General features: G+C 42.2%; 1 protein-coding gene across 3 annotated transcripts in view; it reads right to left on the bottom strand.

Moving 5' to 3' along the window:
* The window catches only part of TBC1D1 (TBC1 domain family member 1), a 218,348-nt gene extending 197,242 nt beyond the window's left edge, over positions 1 to 21,106 (bottom strand). For 2 of the 3 annotated variants that reach the window (XM_063108168.1, XM_063108170.1), the window contains exons 1-2: positions 20,444 to 21,106; positions 10,169 to 10,677 (exon numbers count right to left, since the gene is read on the bottom strand). In XM_063108168.1, the coding sequence (XP_062964238.1) occupies positions 10,169 to 10,585 (417 nt within the window). In that variant the 5' untranslated portion in view covers positions 10,586 to 10,677; positions 20,444 to 21,106. The remainder of the gene's footprint in view (positions 1 to 10,168; positions 10,678 to 20,443) is intronic. The other variant, XM_063108169.1, reaches the window with a different exon arrangement.
* Positions 21,107 to 21,995: the final 889 nt, after the last annotated feature.

The raw sequence follows: 21,995 nt of genomic DNA, 5'->3' as shown, positions 1-21,995 counted from the left end.
GGATAAAAATAGGAAAAGGAAGAAAAAAACAGAACAGGCAAAATAAAAATATTTTTTCTGGGATGGGTCAGAAGTCACAAATGGCATCTCTGTGTCCCCATCTACTCTTCACTGAAACCTGGCATCCACCCTCCTACAAATCCACTGGCAAAGGTCATCAGTGACTATCCACACCACTAAATTGAGGGGACATTTGTCAGCTATTATCTTTACAAACTTCATTACTGCTCTTGACACTGTTGTCCTTGTCACCATTCTTAAACTCCCTACTGCCTTGGCTCCTGTGATACTGCTTCTTCATGGGTCTCCTCCTCCCTTAATATTCCTTCCTGGGGACTTCTGGTCAAGATGGCAGAACAGATAGTCCCCAGCGTCACTCTCTCCCACAAATCAACCAATTTACAACTATAAAAAAGCAATGACAGCCAAGCTGGGGCCACTAGAGCTCAGGGGAATAGGAGGAGAGACCTACGGAGTGCATGAAGGTGGGAGAAGCCCTATGATGAGAGAAAGAAAAAACCCCTCTGACCGTTTTGAATCCTGGCTGCTTCCAGGCTGGAGCTACTGAGCACATGGAGCAGGAGCTGGCAAAAAGCCACTGCTGTGCCTTTTGGATGAAGTTCCTTGGAGGTGGCAGGGGAGAAGAGGGCCTTGGTGGCCCCCAGGCCAGCAAGACCACTAATAGGGTTCATGTGGACCCACAAAGGACCAAAGAGCTACAGCAACTGAATAAAAAGGAGCCACTCAGAGGCTGGTGAGTCATCACAAGGGACCAGTGCAGAGCCCATCCCATGGGAAGTGTTTGGAGCATGGGTGGTGGGGGAGACAGGCTAACCAGGGTAACACTGGGGCACAGCAAGGACAGCTGATCTGCCCCTCAGTCAGCATAGGACCACTCAGAGGAGACTGGTCAGGAATATAGAATTGCATGGGGTACAGTTTGATGAAAAGACTCAGGCCCAGACCAGTGTTTCTACACAGCCCAGGTGCACCAGATTTCCCTAGAACTGGAAGCACCTATAAAGTCAACCATTAAAACCTGAGCTGCACGAGAAGCCTTCCCTAGGGAAACAGCAGCAAGGCAGCAATTTAGCTCAACCACACAGCTCAAGTACTGGTCCTCACAGGAAGTTCCCCATTTTAAAAGTAAGCCTTGGTCACACACCCCCAATATGAGCAATCAGCCCAGTGACAGTCACTGCAGTGACAATCAGCCACCACAGGAAATGCCTTGGACTCTCTCTTTGAACTGGGGTGGTAGGGGGCCAAGGGTTTTGGCCACGCCCCCCTGACACAAGCAACCAGCCCAGCAATGACCACCAAGCCACAGCAAGAAGGGCCCTGGGTTCCCAAGCTGGGGTGGTGGGAGGCAAGGGCTTTTGCCACATTCCCCTGACATCTGCACCCAGCCTGGCAATGACCAAGCCACTACTGGAATCCCGCCCCACCCCATCTCCCTTGTGGGAATGAGGGGAGCCACAGGCCTCAATCCTGCCCCTCCTCCTTCCTCCTTCTTCCATCCCATTTCCTTCGTCTTTCCCCCTCCCCCTCCCTCCCAACTGCTCTGCAACAACATCACAGAATGTAAAAAAATAATATTAATAAAATAAATAAACAAACATATATATATATATATATATATATATATTCCTTTTTGGACTCCCCTTCCCCTACCCACCTCCTGAAATACTCACGTTCCCCAGTGTTCCTTTCTCCTTGGATGTTGTCGGCCACTGTCGGAGTTTTGACTACCATGTACATGCTCCAACTATGTATCTCCAGCCCTGAACGCTCCTCTGAGCTTCTGCCCGTTGGATGTTCCTCATATGACTCCACGACCCACAGGTCTGAAATGGAAGTCATCAGCTCTTCTCCCCCGAGTCTGCTCCTTATTCTTCCTATATTCCATCTCAGGCAGTCACTAAGGCCAGAAATGTACTCATTCGTTCTTCCTCTTATCTGCCACTCGCCACCTTACACTGGCACTGTGCTTTGTCCCTTCGCCTGATTCTCAATCCTCCTTAAAGATTCAGCTCACACATCATCTTCTCCACGATGGCTCCCCTCCACCCCCACATGGAAAAGAGGTCACCTTGTGCCCTGCCCATAACTCTACCTCATTACTTCTTACCAGATTATATTAAAGCATCTGTCTGTGACTGTCCTCCAAACTCCCACCCCACCCTCCACATCCCCAGGATCCTAAGTTCCTCAAAGACATGAGCTCTGTCTTTAATGGGTTTTGTACCCATTATACCTAGCACACTGCCTGGCACATAGATGTTCAGTTAATGTTTACTAAACCAATCCTCTCCAGCTGTAAAGAAGCCAAATAAGAACATTCTGCTTGTGATGAAAATAATGTGTTAACTGTTAACTGTAAGTATAGATTGTTGAATGTAAACACTTAGCACCGATAGAGTCAAAAGAGGGGGATGCTTATATATCTTAACTATGGAACAGATGATACAGCAGATTCTGCATTTACTTTAGAATATTTATTTTGAGAAATATGCACATGCATTTCTTAACCAGGAATCACATTATGAGTCTTGAATAGGAGTAGCTGTGTTTTTCCTTGTAGTTAACTGCATAGAAATTATCTGATCAAATTAAAACCTATAAACTTAAAATTCTTTGAGTTATTTCTTCCTTTGAATCTTTCATTTCCAAGATGCACCTTTCCAGTTTAAAAAAAAAAAAAGTGGAGATATGTCTTCAAGCTTCCAGATAGGAATCATTTTCTTGTATGGCTTTTTTCCCTGTTGTTGACATTTTGTTGTAATAACATTTTGTTATTTTGTAGAACATCATCTAAAACCTTGAAGGAAAAGTTATTCAACATTCTCAGCACTTTCGTTTAATTATGCTAATTAACATTAAAAGTTATACATACCAGAAATGTAATAAGAAATTTAAAAACAGTATATATTACATATCTATAATAAAAATAATAGCATCATGTATAATTAGTTAATAGATGAACTGTACACTTATACATCTGGTTTTGGAGACTGACCAGAAATTATAAGGCTAGCCTTACAAAGAAAATGCCAGAAACATGCCATAATGACATTGGTTTGCTCACTATCTAAAACATAAAAGCCAAAACAGAAAAACCTAAAATCTTATTTAGCATAATTTTATTTTCTTCATAAAGCACAAATGCTATAAACAGCTTTCCAACATAAAAAAAAAATGCTTTCTTTTTCTTTTCTTCATTGTACAGGTCAGTGATAGCCATCTCATTTATCACCAGCACTCCAAGATCATCCACAATATGGTAGAGAGAGGCAAGAACAGATTTTAGAAATTCAAGTGTTAGGGCCGGCCCATGGCTCACTTGGGAGAGTGTGATGCTGATAACACCAAGGCCACGGGTTCGGATCCCTATATAGGGATGGCCGGTTGGCTCACTTGGGGGAGCCTGGTGCTGACAACACCAACTCAAGGGGTTATGATCCCCTTACCGGTCATCTTTTTAAAAGAAAAAAAAAGAAAGAAATTCAAGTGTTATACATCAAGCTTTGAGAATGGAAATCACATGGATGTGACATTTATCCACCTGCATGTGCAGTTTGTCTCCAGTTGTTTTTTTGATCTATGAATCCCATTAAGGCATGTCATCATAACTAAAATGTAATCTCCGATTTGAAATTTAACATCATGGAAGTAGTAGAGGGCAACTATGGACTCTAAGCCATGCCTGTTGCTGAGGGGACCATCTATCTTCAAAGTATTTTTGGTCTATTTTTTGAAGGGGAGAGTATTGTTTCTACTACTCTATAAGCACTGACTGTATCTGTTTAGGAGTAGATACAAAGCAGATGCAAGATTTGCATATAGATGCAAATCTAAATAACCATTAATAGAGACTAACTAAATTATGGTACATCCATAGATAGTTCAGAGAGCAGCAGGAGTTACTCTGTCATTTAAGAGATTTAAAAAATTGGATCAAAATCCCTTCTCATAAGGAAAGAGAAGCCCAGCATTCATCCCAAACTCTCTAGGGGTTCTTGGGAGCCCATGGTTCCTACAGTTCCCTGCTCCCAGTGAATCCTGGCGCTCTTCCCTACCCTGCCTCCCATTGCTCTTATGACTCTTCCTTCTCTGTCCACTGCAAACAGACACACCACATAGACTCCTTTCTTCGATTTCCACAAGAGTTCTCACACAACTTCTTACATGTAGCAGAATGTAATAGGTATTTGGGGATATCAGCAAGGGGAGGCCATAGGAGAGAGACTGAGATATTCTACTGCAACATAAACAACACAGCAGCAAACAGAAACCTAAACATTAGACCTCTTGTTGTCTTTGTTTGTTTTGGCGGCTGGCCAGTACAGGGATTGAACCCTTGACCTTGGCTATAAACTGTGCTCTAAACGACTGAGCTAACCCAACCCCTAACCTCCTGTTGTTAAAAGACCTCAGTCATTCCCCCTACTTTGCCATCAAAAATAGGAATTTCACTTCTGCCCGAGCTGCTGAGGCCTGGCTTTCTCCAAAATCATGTTCGTTTCTCACGCTAAGCAGATTAGACATCTGAGTCACTTTCAGCCCACCACAGCCATACTCTGTTTTCACAACCAAAATGGCTCATCAGAGCTAAACAAAGATGGTGCCCTCACCCAAAGAGCAATGCCACCTCAGTCCCTGCTTCATACAAGGGACTGCTGTGCAATCGCTAAAGAGAATGCACCTCTACTGTCATAAAGAGATGTCTACTAAATATGTATACACAGAGAGAGAGACAGAGAGAAATGGTAGAACAGAATACATACAAGCATTTGTTTATATAATAAGAGAATAAAATCTACAAGGATATAGAACAATCTTGTAACGTTGGTTTCTCTCCAGGAGATGGGAGTAAGGGGGGACTTTTTTTTTTTTTTTAACTCTTTTGTACTCTTTTATATATATATTCAACATAAATGCTACTATAATCAGAAAAACTATTTTGGGGTAAAAAAAGATTGATGTAAAGAAAATGGGCTCCAGTTGCAGCTGCAAATCTTAACTTACACACAAGAAAAGAGTTTCTCGACACTAAGAGCTACTCAACATTCATGAAATCTTTTCCACAACTATCACCAATAAATGCCAAGAAAATTTTGTATTCATAAAAACTGAGGAGAACTGTGCAGACTTTAAAGAGCTGAGAGACAATGATTCTAAGGGGAAAGACTCTAAGGGGAAAGAAACTTGGAAAGGATGGGAAGAGAAGCATGACATCTAAAATAAAAACCCTGGCTGAACAGAAGAAATCTGTCCTCATGAAGCAAAAAAGGAAAAACAAAGAAATAAACTAATATGGCTGCAAAGGGGGTGTGATAATTTTATGTCTCAACTGAAATTAATTTTAGTCATATAATTCATTTAACCCAATATATTTAAAATATTATCATTTCAACATGTAATCATTATAGAAAATTGAGATATCTCACATTCTTTTTTTTCAAATTAAGTCTTTGAAATCAACTGTGTTTTTATACTTACAGCACATCTAAATTCAGACTAGCCACATTTTAAGTACTCAATGGCCACATAGGGCTACTGATTACTGTACTGGACAGTAAAGGTCTAGACTATAAATAAATCATTTTAAGATACAAGTCGACTTTAGCTTCAAGAAACTTATAAAATCTATTCTTAAGTAATAGATTTATTTTAAAAAGCAATTATCAAACTCAAAGCATTTGGTGAAAAATGCAAAGCTATATAAAGTGACACGTATTAAAAAGTAAAAAGACATTTAAAAAATTATTTAAGCATCTATCACAAGGCAGATGCTTCTGAAGCTCTCAGACTCATTTTTCAAAGTCAAAAATAAATTATGTAATCAATCCAGTGTCATGAACCCAAACCTTCCAACAAATACTTCAGAGTTCAGGCAGTCCCGGACATTCTTTTTATAGATGAAAAAGAATCCCTGCCAACCCTTGCACCCAGCAACCAACTTCTGTCTAGCGTGACAGACGGTCAAGTGTTGATTAGCTGACATGGACACACTGATCTGTGCAACCGTGAACTGAGTCATAGGCTCCATGTGGGACCTCAAATGAAACTTTACATAATAAACCAGAAGAGGATTAAAGGTGGCCAGTGGGAATTTAACATAGATAAAAAGTCCTCCAAAAAATACTTAGCAAAACCTTCTCAGAACCATTCCCTGAGTAGTAAAAAAGAGACTGATGTCTGAAATTAGACCAAATGGAGAAAGAATAGATAAGAATATCTGAAAAATAATACTGTGTTCCTTGGAATAATCACCCTCAGGAACAAAATGCTCCAGCTCAATGTTGTAATTTTCGATCTTCACTCCAGCAAAGAAAGCAAGTAATGGGCCGGCAAATATAACAGCCAAGCAAGAGACACAGTTGAAGCTGGGCTCCTGAAAATCCTGAAATGAGTGAGTGATGCACACACTAGCTTAACATTCCAAGCAGATGGTGAATCATTAAGACAAATTAGTAATGGGTAAAATGCAACTGAAACAAAGCTACAATCAAAAATAAGATTCAAAAAATTTTTAAATTCAGTAATAAAACTCAGCCAAAACAACTCTGGCTTTTAATATAGGGGGATGGAAGTATTAATCCTGTTAATCACAGGGAAACAACGTTAGACCACTTTCTCCTTTCATATGCAACATGACCGCGTCCAGAGCGGCTGGCTGCGGTGGCACTAAAGTCCCGTGCACTTACTGGGGAAGATGATGTGCTTACAGGGCTTCATGCAGGAATATGCTGGTTCTTTACTGGAAATTTCAAAAGGAAACATTTATTGCTCTTAAATTAAGTATACAACTAGGTAAGGGGTCTGAAAATGAGGGGTACAAGAGCCCACATGGGTGAGCTCAGATATATGTCACCTTCAAGAAATGTAGTTTTCAGAGACCGTTAATATATTTCTCCATTTTCCTACTACACATCTGTGGGAGGCCAAATTTCCTTCACTTACTCAACCAAAACCTCGTATCACAACACAATGACTGGAGAAGCAGCTATGAAAATCTAGTCATGTTCTATTATTCCAGACATTAAAGAGATCTTGGGGAAAAAGAGGTAAAACTATGCCACCCTTATTGCTAAATATTTTTTGGAAAATATAGCTATTATTCACAAAAATATTGTTTATGTTAACATGTAAAGGGTTTACTACTTTTACTTTTAAATAAATTAATATCTTTACAATATCTGTTTAATTTCTAATACAGTGAATATTGATAGATATAACCAACAGATACTAATGCTTTTGGGGATCCTCAATAATTTTGAGGTGTGAAAAGGGTTCTTCAGACAAAAAAGTTTGAGATGCTGCCCTGACACATTTGAACATGGAAGCTTTTCTCTGTGGAACAGCTTGAGTGTATTCTATGGGACACGCAATGGAAAACACAACCTCATGGTGTGCTTGTAAAATGATTCCTTTAGATGCCTCTTCTCCCTAGATATTCTTCAGTAAATTAATTTAGATGCTGATCAAAGGGTTTCCTCTCAAATGGTAGTTTTGTGCTTATACCCCTGGCGGTAAGTAGATGCATATGTCTCCTTTGGCAAACACAGTTGATGCTGACCTCATCTGTTTATAAGAGGCCTTAATCTGGAGAATTATTTCACTGAGCAAATGTTACATAGTCAAAGAAACAATGAAAGAGGTTAACACGCTCCTACAGCAGATAATCCTCTGTTACAAGTACCAGTGGTATCTCAAGAACATAAAAGATACATATCATGCCGGTTAGAATCACGGCCAGTGTGGCTTACCATTCTGCTTCCAACAACAACAAAATCACTGATCGAGGTACCTATATTACAGATTACTCTTTTATAAAATGAGCAGGATGACAGCAATTTATAGTCTGAGAAATGACCATTTGTGTTTATAAAAATTGTACGGAAGCCAAAAATAACCTAGGGACTAATTCATATTTCAACTATGGCTTTTTAGAATATAGAGTAAGGCCAGTTCTCTACTTTGGGCAAGACTGGAAGACCCAATTACAGAATTTAGTTATAAATCTCTTCTTCATGTCATATTTGAATGACTGGCCAGAAGTCTGTTCTCAAATGGCTATAAAGATTTTTGGGAAAGAGTCAAACGTGTCAAGTGCTGAATAACTCTCCCATGCAAACACTCTCCCCAACAAAAACTCAGTCCTTATATGGAGCTGGCTTGGGATACAGGCTGTTCAGTCCTCTCATTTTCGTTCTGGAATGTGCCCAAATAATAGAAACTATTAAGTTTATTTATGCTGTTTTGTGTTTAGTTTATAAAATGTTGCTCAAAGATGACCAGGGTCTCATCCTTGAGAGCTGAAGACATTCATCTCAATATCCTTTTTCTTTTGACCTAAGACTTGAAATGAAATTAGCATATCATCTGATTCCAGTAAAACTTTCTTGAATGAAAATATTTTATGGCCATAAATGCTTACTAAATTTCAGGGACTATTCTACCTCATTTAGTCCTCCCAGCAAGTCTATGAGATAAATGCTACAATTATCCCCATTTTACATATGAGGAATCAGACTCAGTTGCCTGAGGTCATCCAGTTTATAGGTGGCAGACATAGGACTGGAATCCAGGAAGTTAATTCCTCTGAACCTTCTAGCATGAAGCAGTAGTGCCCATTTGAGGTGCTTGAACAATAACATAATAACATTAAATGGTTTATTACAAGATGTTTGATTCTGTGGGTGAAATGGTGGTTTTAAGCTCTTTATTAGCCTTTATTTCAAAGAAACTTCTTTGCACTCCAGGTGTGTTAGACCCCATTCTCTGTCCTCCCATCATTCCCTGTGCATGGATGACATGGTCCTATTCCCTACTGATGCTTCTGCCTTCCAAATAGCCTCTGCTAATATCCTCTCAAACAACACCTGCAGCAGCAATCACTGAATCAATGATGAAAGAACCGATGAATGAACAAACGAAAGTGAATCTCCACAAATCTACTTGGTGACAAGAACTTTAATTTCCAAATGAGATTCTTACACCCTAGAGAGTGTGTAAAATAACCTAATGGGCTGCAGAGAGAAAACATTAGAATTTCTATTCATATTTTAAATTTGAAAATATGAAAACCTCAGGCTTCACTGACATTTATGGTACAGACTGACACTGCATCCTCTCTCAGTGCATGTGGCAGACATTTTGAGTCACAGAAATTCTTGGCACCCAAGCAGTGGAGAATTCCTCAGCCTATGGGGTTAGCTGTGGGACCCTCACCTGATCACTTTCTGAATACTGTACCAAATTGCATTTTTCATGGGCCCAACTAAAAAAGTGGCTATATGGATAACATTTTCAATTTTATCTAAACTAATCCTCACAAAATGGACAAGTGCCTTCAAATGAGTCCTGCACAGAACTACAAATAGCACTGATAACAATGCAAGCACAAATGAAGGGGAAAAAAGCAGAGCTTTTTACTGTATCTCATGTATTTTTCTCAGCCATATCACGAGATAAAACAATAAAAGCTAATCAGATCTGACATGAAGTTGGCAAAAGAAAAAAAAGCAAAAGAACCCCTGATAGTATCAACACCTAGATTCATATCCACTGTTCTTATCAATGACCTTTGCCTAAGTGCACATTATGCCTTGGGAAACTGGCTAATAGTATTTTTAGACAGTTGATGACTAACTGTATTTTTCTTAATAGGATTTTAAAAATGTGGAGATCACCAATCTAGAACTTTGCTACTCAAAGTGAAATCTGCAAAAAAAACAGCACCAGCATCACTTTGCAGCTTGTTCGAAATGCAGTGTTGGGCTGCCCAGAGATCTACTGAATCAGGATTGGCATTTTAACATGATCCCCAGGTGATTCACATGCACGTTTCAGTTTGAAAAGCACTGCTTTAGAACATCCATCTTAAATAATATGAATCCTAACACTTCAGCTCTTATTTATAGTTTTAGACTGGTTTCCCTATGGAATTTTTGAACTCATAAACTTATAATTTCTAATGTTATCAAATATCCTTCAAAACTGTAAAATATCTCCATAAACCAAAAAGGCAGTTAAACAATCTACGTGTAACTGCAGCATTATCTCCATATTCATTTCAGTATACTTAAAATAAATTTTCTGATCCCCAAAATAGAAACCATCCAGCCACACCTTAATCTTTTTGATCCCCGCCTTAACTTACTTTCGTTTGATCGTCGGCTTTGAACACATAGCAGATGCTCTGCCGATGGACTGCATCTTCCTTAATCAGACAAGCAAAGTAACTCGGGTCATGACTGTTGTGAATCAGTTTGTGAACTTGCTGAGGCTTGCACCCAAAGATGCTGGAACAGATCAGTGGGTCCCACTGTTGATTTTTTCCTGGCTCCGGTTCACATCTCAGGCCAGAGGGTGAAACACAAAGCCTGACTTGCTTGGTCACAGGCTCCTTTTTGGAAGACTGCCCACTGAGTCTTCGCACCTCTGCCACAACCCATGGTAGCATGGGCATGGTGGTCAGCGAATGCACAGGCAAAGAGCCCACCAGCTGAAGGCCGAAGTCCACTGAGACCTCGTTAGGAAACGGATGTTTCCTTGCTGTGAATGTTATTGGTTCCATCACGGGAAAGGTCTGGAAACTCAGCAAAACGTTTCCACTGTTTTTCTATTTTAGACCATGCAATCTATTTTACACGCTTCTGATGCAGAATCCTAGGGGAGAAAAAGAGAGGCATTAGAATTTAATGAAGTCATTGCAATCGCTACTTTTGAAGAGTGTTTATTTCAGAATAACTTAAAGTCTGAAATCCAAACGTAAGAAGAAATGGGTATTAGTTCAAGTAAGCTTCTCTGCCTAGAAAAAAAAGTTTCTCAAAATTGTATTACATATAAAACCAGGGAACGGCATAACTGTCACACTCATTACAGGTTACAGAGATCCCATTGGGAAACTACCGTTAAATGTAAGCCTTTGTAGAGCCTACAAAGGCAAGGACAATAGAAAACAATACGGCACTACTCTGACAGCTTTAATTAAGCCTTGTTGTATTATTTCACATATATTTCAAGGAATTTTTTTAAAAGAGAATCAAATTCAGTACAGGTGACCTCCCCAAGAAAGAAATCTTGCAAGAAAAACGATCAGCTATATATCATCACAGTCTACTGAACTAGATCAGTTTTAAACAACTGACCTTATCACTTGTGATATATTTAAATTTTAAAAGGTTCTTCCCTGAGGTAGTCTACAGATTCTGAATCACAAATTTATATTCCTGGGCTGACCGGTTAGCTCAGGTGGTTACAAGGTGTTGTAACACCACGGTCAAGGGTTCGGATCCCCATGCCGGCCAGTCGCAAAAAAAAAAAAAAAAAACAACTTATATTCCATGACACGTACTCCGTGCTTGTTATGTTGCAAACACCGTCCTAATCATGGTTTTATTTAATTCACATACTATAAACCGTTACTCCAACACCTTGCTTCTCCCTCACCAATAAATGTCGATGTTGCTTCTACTAAACCCAAAGTCTTTCAGCTGCTTTTCCCTCTTTACTTTCAACAACCACATTTGATGTGTCCTAACACCTTCTTGTCCCATTAGATGACAAAACCCTTTTATTGTTTTTTTCCTTTTTTAAAAAATTGAAACATAATTGATTGTACGTATCTGTGGGGCACCACATTGAATATCAATACCTGTGCTCTAATCAGGATAATTAGTGTATCAAACATTACACAATGTAATCCTTTTTTGTGGCCCTTTACCAGTTTCTTGCTAAACCCCCTCCCCCTGCCTCTGGTAACCTCAGCTCTGTCTCTCCTGACAAAACCCTTTTGTCTGAAGTTGACTTGTCTACAGGACCACAAGTCCTGTTCTTTACTCATCTGCTCCCTGGGTTTTCAGTCTCTCGTGTGTCCCCCGAGCAAACAGCCACATGCAAAGGAGAAACCCTCCGTGGGCTTCTGTCTTCTTCACTACAGTAGCCCCAAACCTGGCACAGTGCCTGACTCATAGTAGGGGCTCAACAGATTTTTAAAAGAGTGAAGGAGGTCTCTCTCATCCTGAAAAAAAAAAAAAAGACATTTTCCCTTGACTTAGAATGTTCCTCAACCACAACTCTTCCTCTTCTTCCTTCTCTACACAAATTTCTGCACCATGAAGTTTACAGTTCACTGTCCCCACTTCCTACTGCCCATCCACTCCTGGTTTGTAAGTCCTGGTTTGTACTACAGATGCTCTGAAATTGCTCTCATTAAGGTCTCCACATCCTCAAGGTGGTGAAAACCAAAGGGGGCTTGTTAGTCCTTACCTGTCTTGTCCTCTCTGATGAATTTCTCAGCATGACCACGCCTTCCTTCCTGAAACTTTCCTGGTTCTCATCTTACCTTTCTGGTTGCTTCCTTTCACGTCCTTTGAAGGCTTTCTTCCCCTGCCTGACTCCAACCTCTCCCCACATTCCCCATGCTTTCTTTGGACAATCTCACCTAATCTTTTGCTGTCAACAACCACATTCTAATAATCCTGCTGATGACCATAACAGCTTAGTTTTACTGAGCACCAAGGCACTTTGCATGTGTTGTTTCATTTAATCTTCATAATAATCTTATCACTTAGAAACTACTCTTATGAACTAGGAAACTGACGCTTAGAGAGCTTGAATCACTTATCACAAGGTGACGTGGGAGAGTTTGCCCTCTCAAGTCTATCTTTTTGATGGCTACACAAGAATGCATCTACCACATATACCCTGATGATTCCCAAGTGTTTTTCTCCCATAGAATTCCAGATCAGTACAGGCCATTAAATATTTCTATCTGGATAGCCAGTAGGCACCTCAGCATGAATCCAATTATTTAAAAACTTAGTCTTAACCTCCCTCCTTCCCAGAACTTCTCTTCCCTCCTACAACCTGTAGCTCAGAGAACAACATCACTATTCACTTTATTGGCCAAGGAGTTATTTAGATTTCTTCTTTATCCTATCACTATTTCTGACTCTACTATCTAAATATCTTACATTTTCTCATCTAGAGAAAAGACACCCCATCCTTCAATCCATCCTTCACATACTTCCTAGAGTAATTTATCCAACCCACAAAATTTATAATGTCAGTCCTCTGCTAAAAATTCCCTAATAACTCCCCCCATAAAATCTAAACTCTTCTTCATGGCATAGAAAGTCTCTTTGGAATCTGGTCCTGTCTATATCTCCAGTTTTATATTCTCCCCTAAAATGCCTTCCTTCATGCACATTTTGGCTCTGAAGACAGAGATTTAGCTATGATTCCTATATGAGATTTGATTCCTCATGCCTCTACACCACAGTTCATACTGTTCTTCTCCTTGAAACATAATACCTGCCACAAACTGTAAAGGGTCTCAAATGTTACCTTACTGGCAAGCTAACAAGTTAGCCTACCACAACTTAGCTGCTGGTACAAGACATGAGACTCCTGGGTCAGACACAAAGGACAATTTGTTACTCAGTTCACAGCAGTAGCCAGAGAGCCAGCATTTGTGTGGGTTCCCTGACCACCAATCCCCACAGACCAAGTGACACCTCTAACACAGTGGGTTACAGAAGAGGAACTCAAGCTTAGGAAGTTCAAATATTGCAGTGAGGAGTGAACATGTCCAATGTCTGCTCCAGAGGATGACACTATTTCTATTTTCCATTGCTGTTTGCTGTAGAAACGTGATTGGAAATGTAGTCCAGAACAAAGGCCATCAGTGCTCCTGCTCACAGGTGTGTGGAAATATGAGAGATCCATGGAGACTCATCTCCTGAAAATTCCCACTCTTGTCCTCTAATTCCAACTTATATCTAATTCCAACTCATATGTAAAACTCAAGCAACTACTACCTCTTTCTTCCAAGGAGATTTAGGGCATCCATTAGCATGTCTTTCTGTACTTTGTACCTAATTATATTTATTTTAAGAGTTTGAATAGACATCCCTCAACAAGACTATAAGCTTCTTAAACTCTTAAGGTTTGGGGTTTCTAAAACCAGTTTTCAAACCTTTCTAAAATCAGTATTTTAAACCTTTTCTGAAATGGAACTGAAGTCAGTTGTTTAACTGTTTTTCTATATGACATATATGCATATATACTGAGTGAATTTTCTAATATAATTTGAACATAGTTCAGAGCTAAGTTTTTATTTTAAATGTTCGATAGTTCAGAAATAAATGAATACTTTATTTAAAACTCAAATTTATTTCATGAGAGTATAGTCCCTTACTCTTTTCCTTTAAAGTTCTGCTTATCGATAATAAAAACAGACTTGAAGTTCATATAATCCCATAAATAACGGTCTCTGTCTGTCTCTTTCCTCTCTCTCTCTCACCTACAGATGAAAACAGCATTAAATGTCTGGCTCGACTTCCACTCCTGTAACTGAATCTGTTTCAAGTTCTAACCGTTGACAGCTGCTAATCCCAAGACATGTTTTTAAAAGTACTAGAATTATTACAAAGGATAAATCTGAGATCTATCAATTATTTTAGTCGAGGCAGTTGCTGATAGGATGGCAATAAGCACAGCAGAATTACTTTCAGTTTTCTTATAAGGGTATATATGTACATAGTGCAAAAACAATTACACAATTTAGTCATTTAAGACACTTGGTAAATAATCAGTCATCAAATTAGTGCTACCATTTCACTGACAAAACTTTTTGAATGAAGTTTTCACTTTCAACCAGCTGTGGTACATTCTTAGTTTCTGTTTAAAAAAGTAGATTAGACACTAACACTGTTTATAAACTATCAAATAGTAAGTTCTACCTCACACACAGCCATAATCATGTATAAGCAATTCAGATTCTGCAAATATAAGATTCATGGTAACTTAAACGAGGCGAGAATGTGCATTACTTTTCAATAAAAAGTTCCATAAAACAGATGAACTATTCAAATAATACTAACACACCATTAGATTATTTGTTAAGCTATCTCAGTCCGCATAATTTGCTCTCAACCTCTGACCATTCTTTAAGTCTCAGGTAGAACCATCTATTCCAAGGAGAATTCTTATGCTTGATACTGTCAGTAAGAAACACTGTTTCTTACTGTTATTCTAATGAGCTTCTAGTTAAGTTCTTGTTAGTAGGGTCATCTGTGTATAAGCCCTATCCCTCTACGGAGACCCTTTGTATTCTACACAACTCCTAACTAGCTCAGTCCTTAAACATAATAGCTGCCCAGAACACAAAGATACCCTTTTATTAGACCAGTTTCAACAATCTTGTTAAGTCCTGCTATGCTATGTATTCCTGAAAGCATGCACTTAGAGTCATAAAATTTTTAAAGCTAGCAAGGTCCTTTTAAGCCATTTAGAAATTTTCCCCATATGTGAAATTAGGCAACTGAATTCTGGAGAAGTTAAGTGGTTTGTCCAAATTTAGTGACAGAATTAGGACAATCCAAGTCCCTGACTCCCATCCAAGTGCTGCAAAGAACCTCAATTTCCTCATGAAAATACTTTCAAGTATGAAGTTGAAAAAGCAAGTTACTTAACTTCTCCAAATCTCAAGTTTATTCTTACAAGAGACTGGAACAAGATCATCTCCAAGTTTTCTTCTATCTGTAAAATCTGGTGAATCTAATTTTCATAATGTATAACACCAAATGTCCCCAACGTTGTGTGGGGATAAAAAGCTGCTCCCATCTTCCCTTGGAGAACAAAAATGTGGGGGAGGCACATGAGGAAAAGATGGGATTTATTGATCAGGACGACAGAGAAGCAAGGGTTGGTGTTAGTAAAATGTCTACTGGGAACTTCCCCCCTCTTTTCCCAGTCCCCTCCACTCCCTCCCAGCACACCACAGAAAGTAGGATGGGGACTTTCCAGTAACTAACAATACAACAACCTCTGCAGTTTTAGTCCTCACCTCCTCAAATGCTGGTGGGAGGGGAAGAAGGAAGGAAGAAGGATGGAGGAAGGGGTGTTTGTAGCCTCTAGCTCCAGGCCAGGTTAGGAACTAGCCAATACTGATTAGCTGTTGGGGACCCCAGGATGGGCAAGAAGTCCCTGGGTAACCATTCACTTCCTTTTGTCAATCAATGGCTTAATTTTTCTGTTCTTTACCCCAGATAGAGTGGGTATGCACTCGAACAGACTTATACTGCAACCTCAAGTACTCTAACCTCATGCAATAGGATCACTGGCTTGGCCACAGTATTTGTCCATTTCCTCCACAGAATCCCGCCCCCATCAGAGCAGTGTGCTGCTCTCCTAGGAATCGCCCACAGGTAGCAATGATCCTTGCAGCAGCGGGCTACTTCACCGTCATACGGAGCTCCTGAAGCCACCGGTTCTGACCTTTTCATCATCAAGAATACTCCAGCACCTCTCTAATTTGACACATAAAGGAATGATGTTTTTCAGTGATTTCCTTCTTATATAAATCAGAGCCAATTCAAGGCTAGTCCTTTAGGAGGTCACTGTCACTTCTTGTATTCTCTTATTTTACTGCATAGTATAAAGGGTGGGGCATGCGGGTCCTAGCTGGCCTTTAGAGATTATGCATAACTGTCCCTCCTGCGTGGTTGCTTTAAATTATTCTTCTTAAAGTAACAGTAGTAGTAATAATAATAATAATAATAATAATAATTAACACATAATAGCACTATGTGTCTATTAACTGATTTATCTCTCATAACAACTTTGGACAATAAGGACTATTATTATCATAGAATAAGATCTATTATGGACTATTATTATCATTCTCATCTCTAAATTACAGGTGACAGAGGACAAGAAAGTTGCAGCACAGAGAAGTAAGGTCACTGCCCAAGATCATACTTGTAGGAAAGTGCCAGAAATAGGATTTGAACCCAGATCCCTTGCTCTTAACCACTTTTCTAGAGAAATACCTGTTGACCAACTACCCTTTCTTGGACATTTTACATGGATGATCACCTGTACTCACAACTCTGAGAAGTATGTTTTACCATCCTCATTTTACAGAAGGGTCTCCTCACTAATAATTTGTTAAAGCAGAATTTGAATCCAGGTCTGTCTTATGTGCAAACTTCTGTTCTTTCCAATATGACAATATCTTTAGAAAGGAATAATCCTCAAATATCTTTCTAATGAATTAGATGGGTTGTTCTATCTAAATTTTGCTTGGCCTCTGTAACCCAAACCTAATGTCAAAGTTATACTCTAAAAGTATAAAGTAAACAAATAAATAGAATAACAGAATAACAGAATGAGTGCTTACTATGTACCAGGCACTATTCGAAGCACTTCACATGTGTACATTCATTAATTTTGACAACAAACACATAAGTGCTTACCTACTTTGGAAGTTTAGATTTGTTGATCATACGTAATATGTTGTTAAATAAGTGCATTTTCTTTTAAAGAGAAAAATAGCTGTTGCTTGTCCCATAGGAAACAGGCACACTTAAAATTACATACCTCTTTGTTAGTGTTAAAACATACTTCCTATATTCTGCCCAGCTTCATGGAAACCTAAGTGTCAAGATTTTTTTCAGATGGCCCAAATCTGACAAATCTCTTTGTAAACATTTAAAATCTGAAAAGGGATACATTGCCTTTAAATCTAGGAACACATCGAATGGAAATTTTGGCTTGGAAATGTCAAAAACCTTGAAAATGGAAACCTTCATGTCTTTTGTGAAGAATCTGGCTAAAAAAATATTTTTATCGGAATGTGGGGTTGGAAAAGAAAAATTGAAGAAAAAGGTCAGCAAAGGTAATTGTAAGGTAATAGCTCTGACTGAAAACCTAAATCCTCTGTCATCCCTACAGGGATACAAACCCCAGTACTTCTTGGCTGCTAAGTGGATTCAGTCATTTTAATGAACAGATTCTATTTCTCTAAGTTTTAATGACCAAGAAAATAAAAGGGCTGGGACACATATTAAGTACTGGGATTAACAAGGCCATTAAACTTAAGAAGGGCGGGACAGTAGACAGGAAAGAGCAAAACAAACCTTGCCAAGGCACCCACATAAAGTCCCCAAATGGGCTGACAGACACTTTGTGTTCCCTGGGGAATCTGAGAGAGTGTGGATTCGGGACCCACAGAGAAATGTTGTGAAGGGTCTAGAAGAGGCTCGAGGGAGCTGTCAGTTTCTAAGATCAAATTAAAAGCATGTTCAAAGACAGAATCTTCTCAAACTTCTAGCGCTCTTCCCTGCGACATACACTACTTAGAAGCTAGTGGCCAGAAAAACAGCAGCCCTATTCCAAGCATGAAAATGATTGGAGATGCTGGCAGAATGGTTAGAAATGAACGTGGAACAGGTAAGAGTGTGCTGCTTGATACAACGCTCCGCACTGCTTGCCTGTGGTACATCCAAGAAGATCCTAGGAGAGCCAGGCCACCAAGGAGACGCCCACCCACACCTGGCTCTGCACAGGGTTACATGTAATCACAACTGCAGCCTTTCTGGTAAGAGTGGCCTCTAGGGAAGTGGGGGACAGGGATTATCAATGGCTGATAATGAGGGAAAAGGGGCAAGCGCCGTTTCTTCAGAGTTGCCCATTTCTTCCTCATCCCCTCTGGCACTATGACAAACTGTCCTGTGGGATAAAAGGCAACACTCATATGACTTCCACCCAGCCAGAAACTGTATCATCGTGAAAAGGGAAAACCCCAGAGCTCTGACCCTCACGTGGGATAAATAACAGTAGACTATAGATAAGAGTCTTATTTGCAAAACTTTCCTTTGATGCTAATAATTTATAACTACACCAGAGAAGTTTTTTCCTATTCTACTGGTTTGCAAATGGCTGGACAAATCCACATGACAGCATTTATTTTAATTACCACCTGATGATTTTATTTCCTGCCTTGAACCACACTTAGTCCTGTTTATGTCTCCTTGCACTCAATTAATAGTGTCAAGAGACTCCACTTGTATTCACTTCAGAAAATGTTCCCTAAGCATTTCATACGGTACCCTTTCACTCACAGATGTGCCCACCCTCCGGTAGCTCATGTTATGCCACTGGTTACTTATAGATAAATCTGGAGAGAAACGGTCTTATTTCCCTATAACTTGGTAGGAAAAAAACACACAAGAAACAGGCAGACTGTGTAACTGTGATGGCATCCAATTCCAAACAGTTGTACAGCACCTGTTTATAAAAACACTCAAATCTTTTTTATGTAAACTTTTTCATGCAATGTCCTTATTCCATAAGACAGTTCCCAGCAAGGAGCTGCTTATGAGGCACACGTCCCTCCCAACCAAGAGAAGCCATCTCAGCTCTAGAAAAAGGTACAGGGCTCACCTGCTTCAGGGATCACTAACCCAAGGGAGTGACAGAACATGAAAAGTCAGAAACAGGAGAAGTCGTTCTGCAAGGTGGCTTCTCAGCCTCCCCTTTCATTCTTCCACTCCACCCCTCCCACCCAGAGCAGGCTCCCAAAACACAACAAAACCCAGAGGTGGCCATTCCCCAAATTTTACCAATCCCATCTCACATCTGGGGAAGAGAATTTCTGCTGTCCTAAACAAGGGCATTTTGTCGGGGCCTCTGCCTTCAGCTTAGGTCCAGTGCAAAAAAGTTGAGAAGTTTGAAATTGGAGAGAGAGCTGAGTTTCTTGGGTGTGTCCCACTTAAACCAGTTGATTTAAAATGCTCTTTCAGAGTCTGGTTGTATTAATAATCATCCGGTCATGGAAAAGGAAAAGTGAGAGATCTATGAAAAACACCTGTCCAATAACATAGGGCCCTCTGAAAATTAAACTGGTGGAAGAAACAATCATCACTTTCGATTTCTTTTCCTTTTTAAAGCAACTCCCAGAGAATAAGCTATTTTAAATAAGATCACAATAGGGAAAGCCAATTCTAGGTGGATTTCAAACAACATGACACCATTTTTTATAAAAACAAAACAACAACAACAAAAAAAACCCAGTGATGTGCGGCGAACTTTGCGGAGTCTCGTCATCACACAAAGATGAGGAAGCTGCTGGAAACAATTAAGCAGGCTTTCAAAATGACTGGTACAGGATGTGCCCATAGAAAGAAATGTTGCGCGCTGGTGGGGCTGCCAAAGTTACTACCGCAAAGTACTCTGAACTTTTCAAGGGTGGCATGGGGTCACTTTGACCACCCTCCCCCCTGACCTGGCTACCTTGCAAACACGCTAGCCCTTGAGATATCTGGCGGGAGGGGGGCCGGGGGAGATGCCGGGACTAGTGAGCAGCAGGGGTGGGGGGATGGGGTGGGGTAGAAGCCGGCCGAGCTCCCGGGTCTCTAGAGCGTCAAGGTTTCGCTTTCGTCCAAGTGGGGGCAACGAGCTGGTAATGAACTTCCTGCCAAGACCGACCACGCGCTGCAAGGCCAGCAGGGACGCCCCTGGGCTGCCGGATTCCCGCTTCTCTGCGGCCAGGCAGGGCAGGGGCGTGCTGGGGATGGGGGGCGGCCGGGATGCCCCCGCGAGGAGTCCCCGGGGTGGCGCGGGCGAAGCCCCACAAGGCGCCTACCTGCGCCGCGGCGCGCTCAGAGCCCCGGGCCGGGCTCGGGCGCGCAGGTACTCGGGGGCATCCCGGGGACGGCCTCGGCGGGCTGGGCATCCATCGTGCCGGGATGGCTGCGCTCGTCCTGTCGCCGGGGTCCTGGGGTCCTCTCGGCTTGGCTCCCGCCTCTTCTCCACCCGGCCGAGGACACCGCCGGTCCCACGGCGGCGGCAGCAACAGGCACAGTGGCGCGGACGGTGGCGGCGGTGGCGGCGGAGGAGGAGGTGTCTGCGCGCGGCTCGCGTTTCCTCCTCCCGGGCTGGGCGAGCGTGGGGGAGGCGAGGGGCGGGCAGGAGCAAGGATCTCCCTACTCGGTCCCTGGGGAGCCCCCCTTACCCACTGCGCCGTGTGACTCTGCGCGGACAGACGAGTCACCCGCGAGCAACAGCTGCTGCAGTGCAGGTCTGCCGCGGCCCTCCGCTCCTGGCCCGCCTGGCGCCGGCGGTCGGTGCTCAGCCCGCTCGGGGGCTGCGGCCCGCCTCTGGGGCGGGAATGTGGGGCGTGCTCGGGGCGCCGCCCCATCCAGCCCTAGCGCGGAGTCCCGGCCCAGCGCACTTCTGGGGAGCCGGGGACGCGGGGCCCCGCGCGTGATTGAGCCCCTCGTGGCGGGATGTACGGTCGCACACTCTGTCCTCCGCGGCCTATTTATAGCAGGTGGCACGGCCCGCCGCTTGTTCGGCTGGAGAGACACTCAGCAGGTGGCACTGCCAGCCCGCTCTCCGCCTCCCGCAGGAACGTCGCCTCATCTGCACCTCGCCTTCTCCCTCCGAAATGGACATGGTGAAAACTGCACAGAGCACGGAGAGGCCACCACGCCACTCGGCTCGCTCCCGCATCACCCCTTATTCCTGTCCGGGTTGGAGGAGGTAGGGAGTGAACTGAGGCACAGATGTCCTATGGGGCGCTGGCACGCCAGGCAGGAAAATCGGGGACTCGGGGAAACGGCCAAGGCTGAAGTGCCCCCCACCCCGGCCCCGGACTAAACACAGTAAAGCCCGTTTCTGGCCGACTGCGGGAGCGGCGCAGAGCCCACTCCCCGGAGTGCCTGCCGGGTCAGATCTGGGGTTCCCAGAGACGTGGGGTGTAAGGACAGAGGCAGGGGAGATGTGAAAACGCTGAGAAGGAGAGCCTCGAAGGATTAGGGGGTGGCAGTGTGCAAGAAACAGCACCCCTCCCAAATCCCCATCCCACCAGGCAAATAGGGGCAACTTCACTCTCGGGGAGGGAGGCGGATCCGAGAAAAGTAGGGGACATAACACCAGCTCAAGTAACAGGGTCAGCAGGCAGGGGAGAGGGGCCTGGCAGGAAGGCAGTTCCGAGAAACCCACGTGGCATCATTAAGGATTTTTTGTTTAGCGTAGCCGGAGGTCGGCTTCAGGGAAGTCACTGAGAGTTTGAGCTGGAGCGTTGGACTCGAACTCAACCCGCAGTTCCGCCACCCGTGTGGCTTAGGCAAGCCGCTGCACCTCTCTGGCCTCCATTCTCTTACCTGTAAAATGGGACCAAACAGGATGTCTGT

Source organism: Cynocephalus volans, chromosome 9 (genome assembly GCF_027409185.1).
Source record: "Cynocephalus volans isolate mCynVol1 chromosome 9, mCynVol1.pri, whole genome shotgun sequence".
Taxonomy (NCBI): domain Eukaryota; kingdom Metazoa; phylum Chordata; class Mammalia; order Dermoptera; family Cynocephalidae; genus Cynocephalus; species Cynocephalus volans.
The sequence above is the reverse complement of the archived record's forward strand: the minus strand, read 5'-3'. Positions and strand labels throughout refer to the sequence as shown.